General features: G+C 35.7%; 1 protein-coding gene across 3 annotated transcripts in view; it reads right to left on the bottom strand.

Moving 5' to 3' along the window:
• TTC8 (tetratricopeptide repeat domain 8) overlaps positions 1 to 18031 on the bottom strand; it is a 38187-nt gene that overhangs the window by 7359 nt on the left and 12797 nt on the right. For all 3 annotated transcript variants that reach the window (XM_064658943.1, XM_064658941.1, XM_064658942.1), the window contains 5 exons: positions 17199 to 17288; positions 13318 to 13362; positions 6967 to 7052; positions 5003 to 5090; positions 2003 to 2113 (listed from right to left, as the gene is read on the bottom strand). In XM_064658943.1, the coding sequence (XP_064515013.1) occupies positions 2003 to 2113; positions 5003 to 5090; positions 6967 to 7052; positions 13318 to 13362; positions 17199 to 17288 (420 nt within the window). The remainder of the gene's footprint in view (positions 1 to 2002; positions 2114 to 5002; positions 5091 to 6966; positions 7053 to 13317; positions 13363 to 17198; positions 17289 to 18031) is intronic.

The following is an 18031-nucleotide window of genomic DNA, read 5'->3' as shown; positions in this document are numbered from 1 at the left end:
CCCAGTTTTGTGTCATCTGCAAACTTGCTTAGTATCCCTTCCAGTCTTGCATCCAAGCCATTTATGATGTTGAAGAACACAGGGCTTAAGATGGAGCCCTGTGGAACCCCACTACTGACAGGTCGCCATTCTGATGTTACCCCATTCACTATTACCCTCTGTGCTCAATCCCCATTCCCCATCTCCCTGCACCACTGAGGAGGGAGGAGGGAGAGACTGGGAAGGAGGGAGGGATGGGGGAAGGTATTTTTAAGATTTGTTTTACTTCTCATTATCCTGCTCTGATTTTGATTGGTAATAAATTCAAGTAATATCCCCAAGCCAAGTCTCTTTTTCCTGTGACAGTAATTGGTGAGTGATATTTCCCTGTCCTTAACTCATGAGCTTTTCATTTCATTTTCTCTCTTCTGTCCAGATGTAGAGGGGAGTGATAGAGTGGCTTTGGTGGGCACTTGGCATCCAGCCAGGGTCACCCCACCACACACATGCAATAGGCACCTGCCACTTCTTGCACAATGTCCCAGTATGGTAACACAGAATACACTTACTTCCCCGGTCAATGTCTCAATTATTTTCAGTGCTTTGTAAATCAACTCATGAATTACTCTGTACAAAAATGAGAATATAATTGCATATAAAGAATTATTATGTGCCTTTGTGAACAGGAATCATGAATTTAACCAAAATTTGTACTACCTAGGATATGCCAGTTAAGAGAACTATATTGTATAAAAATATATGCTTGGATGTGTGCTACTTGGAGGACAAATTAGGGTGAACTCATTGCTGTAAATGATGACACACTGTTTCTGATGAGTGCAAGGTCCAGAGAACCCTGTCCCACACCAGAAAAAAGATCAAGCTCATTTCTGTGTTTAAAAAGGAATAACTTGTACCTGTGTGCTGTAGATACACTGTGCTCTCAACATAACTAAAGAATAAGCTTTTGTTTAACTTCAGCAGTGTATTTAGCTATTAAAAAAATGGATTTTTTGTGATTAAAGGAGATAGTACTAAAGCAGTCTCTTTAAAATTTATGGGGTTTATTAAACCAAAAAACCTCTGCAACTCTTCCTACTGTAGGAAGGGAAGAAAAGCTGTGATTAAGATGGCTGATGCACATATTCCACTTGGGAATCTATGTAATGAGAACAGCCCTGTGTTGCAGTACAAATCTTTGCTAATGAAGCTATAATCCTGCAATCAGGTGTCAGTGCAAAACTAGATCCTATCAACTATATGTTGCTCCTTAATAATTCCTTAAACGGTTATGCAATGTTATATATGGTTTGGCAAAATAATATCCATATTAATAACTGTTTAACAATTCAGAAAGAAAAGCCTCCAAAAATTATGCAGCTGTTTTCTTCCTTGCTGAAGGACACAAAGGATTAAATATGAAAATAGATTAAAGCTTAGGGGTTAGATGAGAATGATGAGAACAGGATTGAATGCCAAGTATGAATGTAGACAAAAAAAACATAAATTCATGACTTTGTTTAAAACATTTGTTCTAGAATAGCATCATTACCAACTTTCAGTGAAAAACGATAATAAGTCCACTGTTTGACATGAAAATACACACTTTTAAGACACAAAATGCATGGTTACCAAGCTAAAATGAAACTACTTTAAAACGAATCCTACTTAAAATGACATCTGCTTCCTAACTGAAAAACATTCACATTTCAACTGTTCTCACTGGCTTAAGAAACTAATGGTAACACATTAGTGCAAATAAAAACAACGTTGATGAGTAAACTATTTTGCTGATTGATCCTGCTAGCAGGTTGTTGGTGACTTGAGCAGTTTTAGTATGATGAAACATATATAAACTAGCCTCAACTACATGGACAACATCTGGACCACTTGGTTTAATGTGGACTTGATTCATCAGGCCAAGGGTAAATGGGATCTCACAGTTATATTCAACTAGTGGTTCTTTTTTCTACCTCAAGCACCTATATTGGGCCACTATAAGGATTGTATAGTGGGTGCATACCTCGTAGATTCTGGCAATTCCACAAATAAGAGTCACTTCTCCAGGAAATCGATCTAACCCTTGCTTGAAAAGGTTCAAAGCTGTTACGGGCTGATCCAAGCGCAAATACACCTAAGCAAATAAAAAGTGTATATACATGTTAAATGTCTGATTTTTATACCTATACTGCTGTTTAACATGGGAGAGAAATAAAAGGGATGACACCTCCATTCATGCAATAAACCATTAGCTGAGATGATGAATAATACTGAGAAAATAATGGAGTGAATACTGACTAAATCTGCGTAATGGAGATAAAATAGCTTTATTTAAAATAACTAAATTTACATACATACCATCTATACATTATTAATTAATTTGAACATTACTACTGAAAAAAAAATCTAGTTATTTATTATCATACCAAAATAATATACTTTGACACTGAGGTAAAGGTATCACCTTGAATATTGCCCTGTTTAATATATTTTTAAAAAATTGTGCTTAGGCTGGAAAGAACTGGATCTTCAGGTAGGTAGTGCTGGAATACCAAAATGTTTACTTAGTCAAATAAGACTGCACTGCACAGAGCAGTGACACTTTCAAGTTTCCTTACTGCTCTACCAACCTCTCATCACAAACAATAAAATCCTACAGAAAGAGGGCAGTTTTGCCTCTGTGATTTTGGCTTCTGTGTTGATTATGAAAATGTGTAATGTGGATAATAATTGTGTGAGAATTGGACTCCAATGTGTTGCAACATGTTGACAGAGACCACCCCTGCAGCTATCTGAGAGTACAACTGTAAAGGCCTCCTGTTGTGGGGTATGGTAAATAGAGCTACAGCGAAGGGAAAAACCCTGCACATATGCTTTGGGAAACTAGATGGCTGGAATGATTAATCTGTATTCCACTGAGTGGAAAAGGGTTCTGAATGCTTCTGTTGGAGAAATATTATATTAATTAGTGCTAATACTTGATGCTACTAAATATGGAAAAGAATCTGTGACTGGTATCCTGATACAAACATTTTGTGATGAAATGTAAGAAAAATATCAATGTTAACTGAACACTTGAGAAACCTCCAAACATGGTTTCTTTTGCCCTTGAGCTTCATGGACTTCTGACTGCCAACAACCAAAATCATAGATCCTTTTTTTGCAACCCTATAGATATATACTGCTGCCGATATTTGCAAAGAATTCTTTCCTATGACCACTCAACGACATTCTTAATTGTCAAAGAGCTGCCGACTGTGAGTGCCTTCCAAGCAAAGGGACTGCCATTTCAAGTTGATCGTTAGCAAAATGAAAAAAATACAGGCATTTTTTGCACTCATTCTGCTAATGTCACTTGCATTTCCTGTATTAAGCTAGAAAACTAATGTCTTCTTGTGAAAAGCAATAAAAGAGCGAGGGGTTTGGAGGGCATGGTACTTAGTAGACTAGAACTGCACTAATTACATCAGGAAAGGGGTAACTCCCCTAGATCTACTCCTTTTTTATATTTTTATGTTTGTTTATGAAGTACATTTTTTGAGTATTAATGACTCAAATTTGTTCTATTGCTTTATCTGGAGGTTCACTCCAAAGAACCACTCACTACAGATGCTAAAACCACACAGCCACAGTACTCTACTATGTAATTCCCATATCCAGTGTCATATCACACTGTCCAACATCTCTGCAGTCTGTAGAGATGCTATCTAGATAAGTGGCAGAAGAAATGAAAAAATGGTGGGACAATTTCCATCTACTTGCAGTTGCTTTGGGGAGACTTGCTTTCTAAGAGTACCACAGCTATAGTAATTAAGATTTAGATGCTAAACAGATGGATAAGCAGAATGGCTCCATTTTCTTTATGGTATCTCTCTTATCTCTTATTAAAATATCCTATTTCTAACTCTCCTAGGTCATGAAATACTTTTTAGCTTCTCAGCAGTCCTGACTTTAAATACTCCTAATTTTTTTATTTTTCTTTTATCTTTTAATAAATTACATTTCAAGGGAGAGACAGCTTTCAAAAAATATTTTTTAAAACCCAGATAGCTGTTGCAATAATGAATATAAACAAAACTAACCAGTACAGTAGTATCAGTCTGTTCACAACAGAACTGGATGCAATCCTATTATTTTTTAATGGCTGCTTAACTCAAGTCTTATCTCTCCAGTTCTGTCAGACTGAACCGTACCTCAGTGCCCCACTCTATTGCCTGTCCACTGACAGACATTAAATCATGTTGTGCAATGTTTTATACTTGAGTGAGCTGGTCTGTGGAGTGAGAGGTGAAGGTTCAAATACAGCTCCTGTTTGAGCTAGTAATGATGTGGGGGGATGCATATCTCCCATAACAAATTGGTTCGTTAATCTAATTACTCTGCCAATTTAATCATTCTGTGTAGCTCATGGAGCGAGTCCAGAGGTGGGCCACCAAGATGATTAGAGGGATGGAGCACTTCTCCTATGAGGAAAGGCTAAGAGAGTTGGGATTGTTTAGCCTGGAAAAGAGAAGGCTTCAGGGTCACCTAATTGCAGCCTTCCCGTACATGATGGGAGCCTACAAGAAAGGTGGAGAGAGATCTCTTACAAGCGACAAGGGCCTGGAGTGACAGGACAAGGGGGAATGGCTTCAAACTCAAAGAGGGTAGGTTTAGATTAGATAGGAGGAATAAATTCTTTACTGTGAGGATAGGGAGCACCCAGAGAAATTGTGTGTGCCCCATCCCTGAAGTGTTCAAGGCCAGGTTGGATGGAGCTCTGAGCAACCTGGTCTAGTGGAAGGTATCCCTGCCCATGGCAAAGGGGTTGGAACCAGATGATCTTTGGTGTCCCTTCCAACCCAAACTGTTCTGATTCTGTGATTCTATGTATTTGCAGAATGAATCCTGGTAGTGACAGGAGAGCATACACTTTTAAACACAATGGTGTATCAAGTTCAATACTGAGCTCTTGTGCTGTATGGACTCTCAGGCATAGTTTGGAATTTCACTTTATTCTTAAACAAGAAAATCTGTGACTTACTTTTGCCAAATACAAGATTGTATCAACCATGTCCTGCTGCTTGAGAGCTGACTTAAATTGTTTTTCGGCTTCACGATATAATCCCAACCTAAAGAGACAACAGATATATATGGAAGATACTCGTTTGTTGTTTGCTTTTTTTAAAAGAAGTTTATTAAATAATGAAGCAGCGCCCCCTAAATTAAATATGAACTGCCCAAAAGCACACTTTAAGACCACATATTTGTGTGCATGTTAAAAAAAACCATGCTGTTATATGCATTAAGAAAACAAAACTATGAAAAACACAAATCCATGAAATTTGGCCCCCCATGCAGCCTTCTGATGATAAGTGAATAACGATGTACTTGTATTCACAGGACTCCTTCCTGGTCTTAGAAGGGACAGCAGAAAATGAGCAATTAAATTCATGTCTCAACCCATACTGTTTTGGAGCAGAATTTCCTCACCCATGGCAAAGATCACACAGATACTTTCCACTGCACATGAACCTCACAGAAGTCTGTTTCATCTCAAAGGCATTTCTTCTATAGTGTCAAATATTTTGCATTAATCTATAAATGCTACATAAACTACAAAATTAAGAGGACCGTGCCATTTCAACAACAGCAAAAAGGTACACTTTCTCATATGCAAATTGCCTTTTGTCTCCTTCAGCCATAGTGCACATATACTCACTGAAGAAACACAACACAGAAACAGAACAAGCCAGCTAAAACAGAGAAACATAACCAGTGGGGACATAAGGTATTTTGGGATCCTGGAAATACATGTGCCTGCTTGGACGCTTTAGTCTCTGTAACGCTATTCATAAAAATCCTGAAAGTAATAAATGACCTCTAAGCTCATGTATTGTGTCTGTATGGCAAGGTTTTGGTAGCTGGGGGGCTACAGGGATGGCTTCTGAGAGAAGCTGAAGCTTCATCTATGTCCCTATTTTCTCTCCTCTGCCCAGCTGAGAAGGGATGTGATAGTACAGCTTTGGTGGATACCTGGCATCCACCACAGCTAAAAAAGAAAAAAAAGTCAGTCTGATCTTCTAAAGAATATCAAATAAAAGTTAAGGATAGTGATAAATTTCATTAGTTTGGCCATCTAAAAAGAAGCAATAGTTTCAAGCTAAGATCCAATATGGAATTTTAAAGGGCTAACTGCTTTGTATTATCAATACAAGAACTGCTTATAGAATTGAAAAGACTGCAGATGATGCTTCCGTTTTTTACACACCCAATATAGTGTTCATACAAATTCATTGTAAAGAATGAAAGGGGGAACTGCCTCAGTACTTGTTTGACTTATGCAGAGCAGGGCTGTATCAGGAGGAGTTTCTCCTGGTTTGGTAGAACTGTCACTATCATAGCTATATCTTCAGCAATCACTCCAAACTGCTCGCCACAAGTTTGTTCCTCCCTGCTGTTTCCATTCTTTCCTCTAAGAGATGTATGGCTGCACAGTGTCGGGGTACTCATAAGTCGTTTTTGTTAGATGCTTGGGTATGGGGTGCCAGCCCTGAGGCCTTGGCATTTTTGGAACTGATACTTCTTGGGCAATGTACTTCTGGCAGAGACTGTCCAACACAAATATTTTATTATGTATTGTTTCGTCAATTTGAAGCCCTCATGACAGTTAGTTTCTCAAACTAATATTGTAATATTTATTTTGTGTAGTCTGTTTTAACAATAGTTCTTTGCATTTATTGACTGGCTTTTCAAATAGTGATTTTAAAATACATTAAAAAAGGCAAAGTTGCAAGTAATTAGTTACTTAAAGGTACTCAGTGTTGATACCTTTATCTCAAGCAGTTGTCTTCCTGTATATTAAAGGAGATTTAACTGTAAGCACAGAGGTCTCCAACGAAATACTTGCTGAACTGTTTCTCAGTGTTCAGCATTGCGCAACACACCCAGCAGTACAGGTCCTGAACTCATATTCACTCATCACAGAAGAAATGAACAATGGCTTACCTATAGTAGCACTTCCCAATTTGCACTTTCCACCACCAGTCCTTGAATTGTGCGTGCTCGGTGGCAAGGGCTGCCAAATCTAGAGCCTTCCAAAACAAACCCATCATCTTAAAATTAATACCACCAGTGTTTACACAAAGAAAAAGAGCACAATGTGAACAATGTAAAGATTCTTGTAAAGAGAAAATTCTGAACAAAAACTCCAGGTAACCTTTAGGTTGAAGCATTGCTTTACGTTTATTACTTTTATAGTTTAGTCCATAAAACAGCTGAAAGGATTATTTGTCCCTATAAAAATACGCAATCCAAACAGCTTCTTCTAATTCAAAGAAAAAATAGGAAATCAATTGATCAGACTCCTGTAGCACTGCTTCAGAATACATTATTTGTTTAAGCCAACACACTTTTTCCAAGTTTCCCATCATTGTTCACTAAAAGGTGTTAAAAAAAAGTAAAAATAAACTAAAATAAATAAGTTCAATGAGTTTGAAATACTGTAGAAATTGTCATCTCATTGCTAATATCAGGTTGCCTCCATTTCTGGGAAGAAATTCTCAGATGTGTACAGTAAGAAACACTTCTTACTTTGCAAAGACTATAATGTACAGAACTATTTTACAGGAGAAATATCTTAAGAAATAGATAGCTATTGAAGATGGTGGAGGTCTAAAATCTCTTTTGTCTGGCATACTGGAAAAGCAGGTATGCTCTGATCAGCCACATCAGCCAGAATCTGTGGCTTTTCATATTTAAGCTATAATTTCAAAATCTGTGTTAAAACAAATAGATGTGTGTTTTGTACCACAGTCTACCACAGATGCACTTGTTAGTGTTTCTTTTTTTATTAATTCCATTTTTTCTCAGAACATATCAAAGCCATGCGATATTTGTTACACTTTAGGGATATCAGAAATAGTCTAAAAAGATCTAATGCCATGTTTGTATAACAAAGAGCTCACTTTTCTATTTGTTTGTTTTCATAAACATTTTGCAGACCACAGGAATCAGAACCTTGCTCTCTACTAGGAATAATAAGTTCTGTGTACTGGTCACTCAGTAGCAGAGGAACAAATAACTCCCAGGAAAAATTAATCTGAATATTTGAAATGCTGTAAGAGCCCAGTTTAGTCACATCTACCCCTAGGTTTGATTCCTGTTCTTCCTGCTAGGAAAATGAGGCTGCAAGTAATCAATGTGTTTAGATCTGACACACTGCAGCAAAATCATTGTAGCTATGATAACTTAGGCAAACTGCTATCTTTTGGCTCTGTGAGAAAGAATAATTTGTTTTCTGTAGCAAGTCAGGATAAGGAGTTGCATGGATGCTGCCCCAAAGAGAAAGAGACAGCTGTCATTCCCTGCCTCTGAGACAGGAAAGAGAAAACTCAGGAAAACTGACAACTCTGAACTCACTCTTTCTTTCAGCTCTTGGTTGCCCTTTGTTTCTTAATGGCTTTGTAAAACAGGGTCTTCAGATGCTACAACTATAATGGAGAATAAACTTGCTTCAAGACAGAAATTGTTGGATTCCCTTCTAGACAGATCCTTTCTTTCCTCTGAAGGTACATAAGCAATTCTGTCCCAATACTGGGAAAATCTGGGAAAGTAGCTGCCGTTAAAGGTTGGTTACTTTTGTTGCATTTACAAATGTATAAACAATGTGTGTGTCTGTCAAATACCACCCTGCTTCTAATGCAGCATGAGCAGCCACTTCAGACAAGCAAGGATCATGCTGCAAATAGCATGCCTCAGAGAGCTTTCCTCAGGGTGCTCTCATGGCAAGTGCTCAAGAAGGACTGAGTTTCAGAAAACGATCTCTTCTGTAACTGCACATTCAGGTTCCTTCCTGCTACCCTAATTATTTCTGATAATTATTTTATGCAAGGCTAACAATTCTGGCTGCTATTGGAAAGTGGAAACTAAGATTGCTTCAGGTTTACTAGACACTAACATCAGCCATTTATCTGTCAGTGAAGATCCTGAACTCTTACTAGGATCTTATACTAACATCAAGAAACACAACATGACTTCATCTCGAAGTTAGTTTATGAAACTAAGTTCTGTTTTTATACTTTCCAATTAATGAAATAGGAAAGGAACAGGGAGATCTTGTTTCTGATACTCTACAAGTGATTGTAAAAACTTTAATCAAAAAATACTATCAATGTTAGAAATATTTCTAAAAAGTGTTTGTCTAAGAAGGCTTTGTGCATCCTAAGAGTTAAGAATTTCTGCTAGTATTACCACAAAATCTTTTGACAATGTGGCCTCTGAAATTTTAGTAAATTAATTCACAGTCTTTTAAAAGTCTTCATCTTGTCAGTACCAACACCAAGCACATTTAAATTTCAGTTTGGTGCAACCTTTTTTTTGAATTGCACAGTTTGGGTACAAATCAATGCTCAATTTGCATGGCATTTTAATTTAAAACCAATCTATAAAAGCAGTACTAATACACCTGTCCTGCACTCCTGTGCATTGCTGAATGTTGGTGCAGTCATATTAATAACTGGAAGGGAAAAACATGAAGGATTTGGGATATTACCAGATACTGGTATGTCTTTTTAAGGATTTTTGATTCTAATATACATATTAGTTCAAAACTCAAACTGATTGTCCTAAAACTTTTAACAAATTCAAGGATATAACTCACCATGTGGACATACTGGTGAGCTGAAATTGTTCCTGTCTAGAGCACTTAGCATACTCACATATGCAGAGTCCATTTCAGTTTTAACCCCAAGAAATCTTTCAGAACAAATTTATTTTACTGTCAGTTCTTATGTTTGTGCAAATAAAAATGTTAAAAACCCCTGAGACTCGGTGGGTTTGCTGTTTTCTAAAAAAAAGTTTTTATTAAAGAATGAAAAATAATATTGATTCTTTAATTGTATTTAGCATGATTCTGAGTTTCATTTCTTTACCATTACCTTCCTTAACTAAACTGTACTATAACTAAGACTTCCAAACTTCGCTATTGCAAAATGAAATTGGTAAAGTTGTTTGAAACAGTAATTTCGTACAGAGTATTGTATGCACCAAGAAATTAGATAGATGGAAACAAAAGCAAGCATCTGCTGCTTCTTTCATGTGCTGTTGAATGGCAGTAATTTTCCCAGCAACAATTACTGACTGAAGTCTTATTTGTAGACAAATCAGCCCAGATAGTCTATAAGATAGCTGAGCAAATGACATTAGCCATAGTCAATTTAACACAGTCTATTTTGGCGAGTGTCTTCTGGATTCCTATATTTTATAAATCTAACATAATTCCATTTTAAATAGATTCCTATCAGAGAGTATAAACTACAAAGTATTAAGAAGATCTAAGGAAATATGAGAGGTCATGACTTCTGGCCATACGTATGCATTGTACACTCATTGTTCTTCCTCAGGACAAAGTATCTTGTCATCATTACCCATCCGCAAATAATGGCAAAATATGATGTCACAGTCTACTGAAAAAAGTAGCAGCTGAACTATTTCTGGACAAGTCTTTCAAACTGTCCTGCTCTTAGAGCATTTAGCCCATAAAATGGCTTTTAGAAATAGCTCAAGAAGTACAGAAAGTCAGTTATTAAGTAGATGTGTTCAAAAGGAAACAAGTCAAGAACAATCATGGATAGGATAACAGTATTTTGTTCAGAGAAGTGTTTAATTTTTCATTAAATAAGATGAAAGACTTTTGAATACATTTTCAAGTGCTGAACAAGCTCAGTGCTTCTCTCTTTTACTTGCAGACTCACGTTTCTGATAATGGACAGATTACAGATGTATTTACTTTTAATTAAAACCAATTTCCTAGCACTATTTATTCATCTGAATGCACACTGATTAATAGCATTTCTAAACTGAAATTGCTGAGTCTTTTTTTTCGTACTATATACTGGCAGAATATGAAACAGAAGATAAATAATAAAACTGCCTTTGTTTCTTAAATAATAACGTGATAATAATAAATGAGAACAGTACAGACTGTTCCAGATCAACAGTGACAAAGGAAGGATATTGTCACTACTAATTTGTGTTTTATTTGCAAAACTGCAGGAACTGGTATGCTGTTCATGCAGAAAGTCCCAAGAAAGACTTTTCAAACTTTAAGTCAATTTCTGTGGCTTCCAAGCATTTCAAGCTCTTTCATCTCACCTCATGTAGAAAACTGTTGGGTTTTGGTTCTTTTTTAAGAATGTGCAACCTCACACAGTAGTAGAAAATACAAAGATGTAAGAGATGTCAGTGACTGCTCTAATGGGTGATCAAGCAAGAGCCAGATCCATTTTTAAAAAGTTAACATACATGCTGTTTCCCTGTTGAATCCTAAGCAATTGAATTCTTTTTAGGGAGACAAGAAATTGAATTTTTGAAATTTCACTTGGTAGGAGAAGTGAATAAACATTGATGCAGCCACAGTAATGCGGAAGTTAAAGTGTTTCTTTTTTGTTTAAGAAAAATTAATGCAGATGAAGTTCAAAAGGAAAGGAGGACAGTTTGGAGAACAAAATTACATTGAAAATGGTGTAGAAAACAGTCAATGAAAGCAAATGACAGAAAGCAAACTGAACAGTTAAAAATCTCTTCAGAGATATACATTACATTATAAAGGCATCTCATTCTGTGAAGCATGACACAATTTTTTTTCCTACAAGATGATCTCATTAACATGTTGATCTCCCTCTCATTACACAATAAATGGTCCTGACTAAGCTGGCACTTCCTTGCTTACAGATATTTATTCAAAAGGCTCAAGTATGTAAAAAAAACATAGGAAAAACTTTTTCTGCAAGTCATTCATTTGGGACTCTCAGCAAGGATTTCAAAATACATGCAGCACAGTGCAGAAACATTTTACAATTTTTTTCTGGAGTGCTTGGAAAATCACCTGCATTATATAAAACTATCTATCTAGCCTAGAGATCCTGCATGTCCTTAAACTGTAGGTCACAGGTACATGTGGCATCTTATCAAGTGACTCTTTTATTCTTAGTGAACTGAGCTTTCAGTAACAAACAACATAACTTTTAAATTACTAGTGGTCTAACACCCAGGTACTTTCTTCATATTCAGTACCAGAATATGTAAATGTTAATTGCTATTTCTCTCTGACATTTCTGATGCTTCTACTTACCATTTCAATGGTATTTTGGATTAAGAGTGCATTACAATTCAATCCTCTTAAAAGAATGCTATACAATAAGTTGACAGTGTACAACAATAATTATTCCATATTAGATTAAAAAACTTCACATAGCAGCACATTTGGAAATAATTATCATCTATGTCAACAACAGCAAAATATTTTTGGTGTGTATTATTGATTAACTGGAGAGTTTAACTCCAGGCCTAATTACACACCAGCTGGTAGTATTGCAGAAAATTCAGTAACTAGTCAACTATGCTTTATTGAAATAAACTTCTTTCAAACAAACCTCAAGCAGAAATTTTGATTCCATTTCAACTGGGTGGATATATCAAATATAGCAATGAAATATTTTGACACTTTATTAATTGAATAAATTAATTACTGGGTGAACTGCCAAAAAACTTCTGCAACCTTTATCTCTTTCTGAAAGTTTAAACAATATGTACCCAAACTTGATCTTACCCATTCAGTGCAGTAACATAAGAACCACAGAAGAAAAATTTTGGATAGGGTAAGAGGAAAATTATAATTAGGAAAACTTCTGAAGAATAAATGTTATAGACAATTTAATCTTTCTCTTGAGGCCACAAAACACCTCAGCACTATGGAATTACGTTTCTAGAAAAACTATTCAAAGTCCCATTGATATTTTATTTTTATGCAGTTTCACCAAATATATTTCCTTTCTATTCATCCAAATGCATAAGCAATCATCTCAGCAGTTTAAAATGTCAAATAATGTTCATTTCAATCACTGTTTTGTCAGGTATTTTCAACTTCTTCGGTTAATAGACAGTCTTTCATAATTTACTGCTTACTCTCAAGCCACAGGACTCTGAACTTTCTAGGCAGTTCACTACCTGACCTGTACTTTCAGCTACTGCTCAGGCTCCAGTAAATTCTGTTAACATGAAATAATTAAATGCAGAGACCTTACCATATTGCTAGATGAGGGACCCAGTTTTAAGCATTAGAATGTTTTGCTTCTCAAAAAGGAGAGCAATCCATAGCTTGGTATTTGCAAATTATCATCCCTGATTATCACCCCTGTAAGAAAGGATTTCTCTCTCTTAAGCAACTTTTAATGCTTCACTTCTGTACTTACTACCTGAACATGTGTAACGTACTACCTGGATCCTTAGTTTAGCAGAATACTGACAGAAATACCTGAATCATACATAATAAAAACTGAAAATGGAACATATACTCACGTTTTTTACATCATTTTCATGGTGAAATATATATTCGAACAATGCCTGTCAGAAGAATATTTAAAATATTGTCATATTTGAAGACAAAAATTGATAATATTATTTTAGAGGAATATAGAATCTTGATTATGTTAGGCAGAAATGAATTCTTTGTGAAAACAATCACATTCACACATCACAATTGCTGAAATTACATTTATTTAAGACTTGAATAGACAAAAGCTATAGTGTGCTATGTTGTCATCACAGGAAAGCATCTTAATTCTTAATTTGTTGCAAGAGATTAGTGGAATTGCCTCTTATCTCTGGTCCTTAACATCACCTTAAAACAAAAAAGGCAGCTATAATTTGAAAGTGACTGTAGATTTGAGAATCTTGCACAATTTTCATGATTATTTAGCGGTAAAATCAACAAATGATCTAAAAAAAGCTTTTTGCAATGGACAGGTGTCATGTAGTGTGCAATGTCAGGTGTTTATGTAGTGTTAAACCTACTTAAATAAACATAGGTTTATTAAGAATGTAAGCTGAACAAACTTTGCCTTAGGGGAAAAAAATCCTAAACCCTACAGAATTTTCGGATCTGTAATGGAAAAAATTCCTTTTTATAATTATTTGTAAATGATAAATAGTAACAATATTGTGCTGCTGCTGCAACTCAAATACACCATCATAATACCAAAGCTTAAAGAAGTTACATGCATCAGCTGTGCTGTAGTTAACTGTTTATAAGTCCACAACTGCACAGCAACATAACTGCATTTTTGTTTACTCGTGTATAAAGCTAGTCAAGTCATACTGCGTTGGAGCTGTTCTGCACTAGAACACAGATGACTATATATAGGTGTATATATATATTATATACAGATGAGCATATAATAGGTAATGGGGGTGGCATTTTCAGTGAATAACATGATATTGAAAGATGACGGGCAATTAAATGGACAGTGGAAGCCTCTATTCCCAGAAATGTATTATGGGTTTAATTGAGTTGAACCTTGAACTTTTTCTGCATCCAAATCCCAGGTCTTAATTGCTTCAGAAGAACAGAACGTTTTTCTAAATTTGTATAATTCATTCTAAAAAACTAGAAAAAACTATTGTCCCATAAGGAAAGAAAGAAAGAACAAGACCTCAGTCTCCTAAGGGCTTCCACGACCTTTCTGCCAGCTTTTCTTAGACAAAATCCTTAAAATAATTAACTTAAGGAAACTAGAGAATTACTAATGAATTGTCATGTCTGGTGAGGAAAGTAAACCATGACCTACTTTTCTTCTAGTTTTGGTCAGAAAAGACTCTGAACAGATGATTAAAAGACATTAAAGAATTATAAATAGAAACACATTTATAGGGAGATTAGAATCGGTGGATAAGAATAGAATAGACGATAAAGTAGTAGTGGAACATTTTCTCCTCTAGTTCAGTAACAGGGAAGCATTCAGTAAAAGTGTGTAAATCTAAAGTGACAAAAAAAGATGTTTTCTTGTATGGCTGGCACAATGTATACAGCCTGACCTTCAAAAGGATTTAAGTGACTGAATATTCACTTGGATAAAAATATCTAGAGTTATCTTAATAACTCTATTAAAAATCCACAAGCTAAAAAAGATAAAACTTTCTATTTTATACCATAAACCAGTTGCTAACTGAGATTTACCAGAGGCTCTGTCTGGTGACAGGTGATATCTTTTATGTCTGCAATGCTGTTTCCTGTGATAGTCTTTAAAATGGCTAATGCTGGTCAGAGAGAAGGCACATTTCAGTATTCTTTAAAACACTGGAAAACCTCATCACGCAATGAAAAGATAAAAAATCTAACTTGAAAAAAGATACGGTGAGGATACTTTGCAAGTACATTAGGAAGAAGTACGTAGGAAGTATTCATATACAAACATGAATACACAGGCTAATTATGTGAGATTCATCATCATGGCTGGGCTTCGCAAATGAAGATTTAGGAAGGCTCTATCCACATTTGTTACAAGCACGCTGGTGGCTACTGCCCAGGTTCAGCATGTTCTGCATGTGAAATTAATAGCTATAAGATTTATCATCTTTTTTGCATGTGGGAGAGGTGACAGCTCAGAAAATTTTAAAACTTTAATCAATTATTCTTAACACACAGTGCAGTCTGAAGTCTCACTTCTTGCTTTGGCTTTACCCTTAATGCTGTTTCATTTTAAAAAAGTTATAAATCCTCGTAGCTCCAAATTTAAACTTAGATCTTACATTCTGTGTGAAATGTTAATGTCATAATGTATTAGCTTCATAATACTGACAAGTTCACTTGCTGCCTATGGATGTTTCTATGACTGTTGTTTTACATTTTTGGCTTAAGCCTCTTTTCATATGAAACTGAAGGAAGACAGAGCTGCCCCAGAAAATGCTAATTAAAAATGAAAATTGTTAAAAATATGTATGTTTCTCATTCCTGAGGGCCGTTGCTGACAAAACATCCTCTGAAATCTAACCTACCTACTTAAATAGTATGTAGTTACCAAACATAATTAAAAGCTAGCTGTCTTCGGGCAGAAGAACTAAGACTTGTTTCTTATGGATGTGTCTTGCATTTCTTAATCCTTCCCAAGTTTCCTACATCCCCCCTATTTTACAGACTGTAATGGATTTATAATAATTTGTCTGCTGGCTGATTGCTAGCAAGGACATAATTGGACAAAAGCCATGCAAGTTTTTTCAGTACTGATAAAGAACTAATCTGTAACTGCCTTCAGATGATAGTCTGGAAGTCTTTGACTGCCTCCCCAGGGATATACCCTGGCCAGGGATATACCTTTGATTACCATATTTGATACCTAGTCTTCTGCCTGGTTTGGTTAGGAAGCAAAGGGACAATGATGCAAGGAGTGGGTGAAGAATACAATGCAATCACACAAAATTTATTTCCTTTAAAAACCACACTGAAATGCAATGCCATCAGCCTACATTAGGCTTTAAAAAGAAAGGAAATTTGCTAGTCATTTATGAAAAACTGTTAACCAAAGTTTTAGACTGGAAGAGCTAATTTCCACTAGCAGATTATTAGGCACTGCTAGTCTTCTAACACTGTTCACCACTATGTTTCTCAAAATAGACTGAATACATACTGGTTCTTTCCACTTTAGGTTGAGAGCCAAATATAGCTCCCTGGAGGGTGTCTGATAGTTGTCTGATACCTTGTGCAAAATGAGTTGCTGGTCTCAGCCCAACAGTTGTTTTTTGAAACATGTTCATCCATAACTGATTATGTTGGAGAAAGATTCAACTGAAAGGCCACAGAATGATAAATCATCACACAGCTTTCAGTCCCTGCCACTCAGAGCTGAAATAAGTTGGGCAGATAACATGGATAAACCTGTTCTATTGTCAGACAGTCTCAGTTTCAATGATCGTCAGCCAGATGTTCTTAATTGAAAATGAAGTATTCTGAACAAAACAATGAGATCTTTTTACATAAAAACAGTTAACTCATGCCATAAAATCAAAAGAATTCAAACCTTCTGAACATTTTTAGACCAGGATTGCCATTTCCAGACATTAAGGAGGGTTCTGCAGGTTTTTTTGCTCTTGGCTTTTTTTTTTTCCTTTTTTTAGTTGCCCTTCATCACTCCTATATGTGCAGTTCAAGTTATTTACCAATGGAAAATTTTATTCCCCACAAAAGTTTTTCCTAGATTATACTTTCTACGTAACTTCTTTAGACATTCTTTCAATTTCAAATCTAGTAAAAGCTGTCAAAAGGTAAGTAACACACTATTTTTCTGAACTTCACCTCTACAACACATTTCATCATTGTTTTTATTCCCAATCCCATGTACAGTTACATTAGAATGACACCAGAAATTAAGAAAAAGATATCATGTTAACCAAAAACAGTTACGTACCTTTGCCAGTTTGGGTTTCTGAGCATATTTTGCTAAATTCAGTCGAGACAGATTTATGAAAGGGCCATCTGGATTTGTTAGCATTGAAGCCTGAAGAGGAAAAAGAAGTCTTTTAAGTGGGAAGATGCCTTACACTTTTCCTGAAAATTTTCAAAATATTAGTAGTATACGACAAAACTCCCAACCCCCAAACAAAACATCTGTCAAAAACTTCCTTTTGTTTCCCTCTCTCCACCATTTCCATACAGTGCCTAAGCATGTACCTTGGTAGTTGGGATACATAAAAAAAAAAAATTTCATGAAAGATTCAGGAAGATCAGTTCCTACCTGCAACAGCTAGAAGATACCACGTTTTGCCATTAATGTGATGTTTATCTGTACTATATATTCTTGCTGCTTGCAGCTTATTAATTTTGCCAAAAGAACGAGGTAGAACTAGGCTGGTTTATTTTCCTTATCATTTGAAGGGACAGACAATAAGCACTTAGTAATTGTTTTGTAGTAAACTGAAAAACTTGGAGAAGGTTTCAAGATGCTCATAATGAAATCATGTCACGGTCTTTTCATGGCCTTCAGTGAATAAAACCGTGTCTAAAAGAGCCTGTGAATTGGGAGTTTATGTGAATTTCAGTGAACTTACAGATTTATGTTTTTATATAAACAGATCAGCAAACTAACAAGTATCATTTTCAAACCCTAAAAGTAATTTAAATAAAAAACTAAAAATGCTCTCCTCCTTCAAACTGGAGTTTAGATGCAGCTTTTAAGTAAACCATAATGTCACTGTGCCAGATGGTATGACCAAGAAATGCCTCATTCTGAGAAGAGAGTCA

The sequence above is a fragment of the Pseudopipra pipra genome, chromosome 6, assembly GCF_036250125.1.
Source record: "Pseudopipra pipra isolate bDixPip1 chromosome 6, bDixPip1.hap1, whole genome shotgun sequence".
Taxonomy (NCBI): Eukaryota; Metazoa; Chordata; class Aves; order Passeriformes; family Pipridae; genus Pseudopipra; species Pseudopipra pipra.
This window is presented reverse-complemented; position numbering and strand designations above follow the sequence as displayed.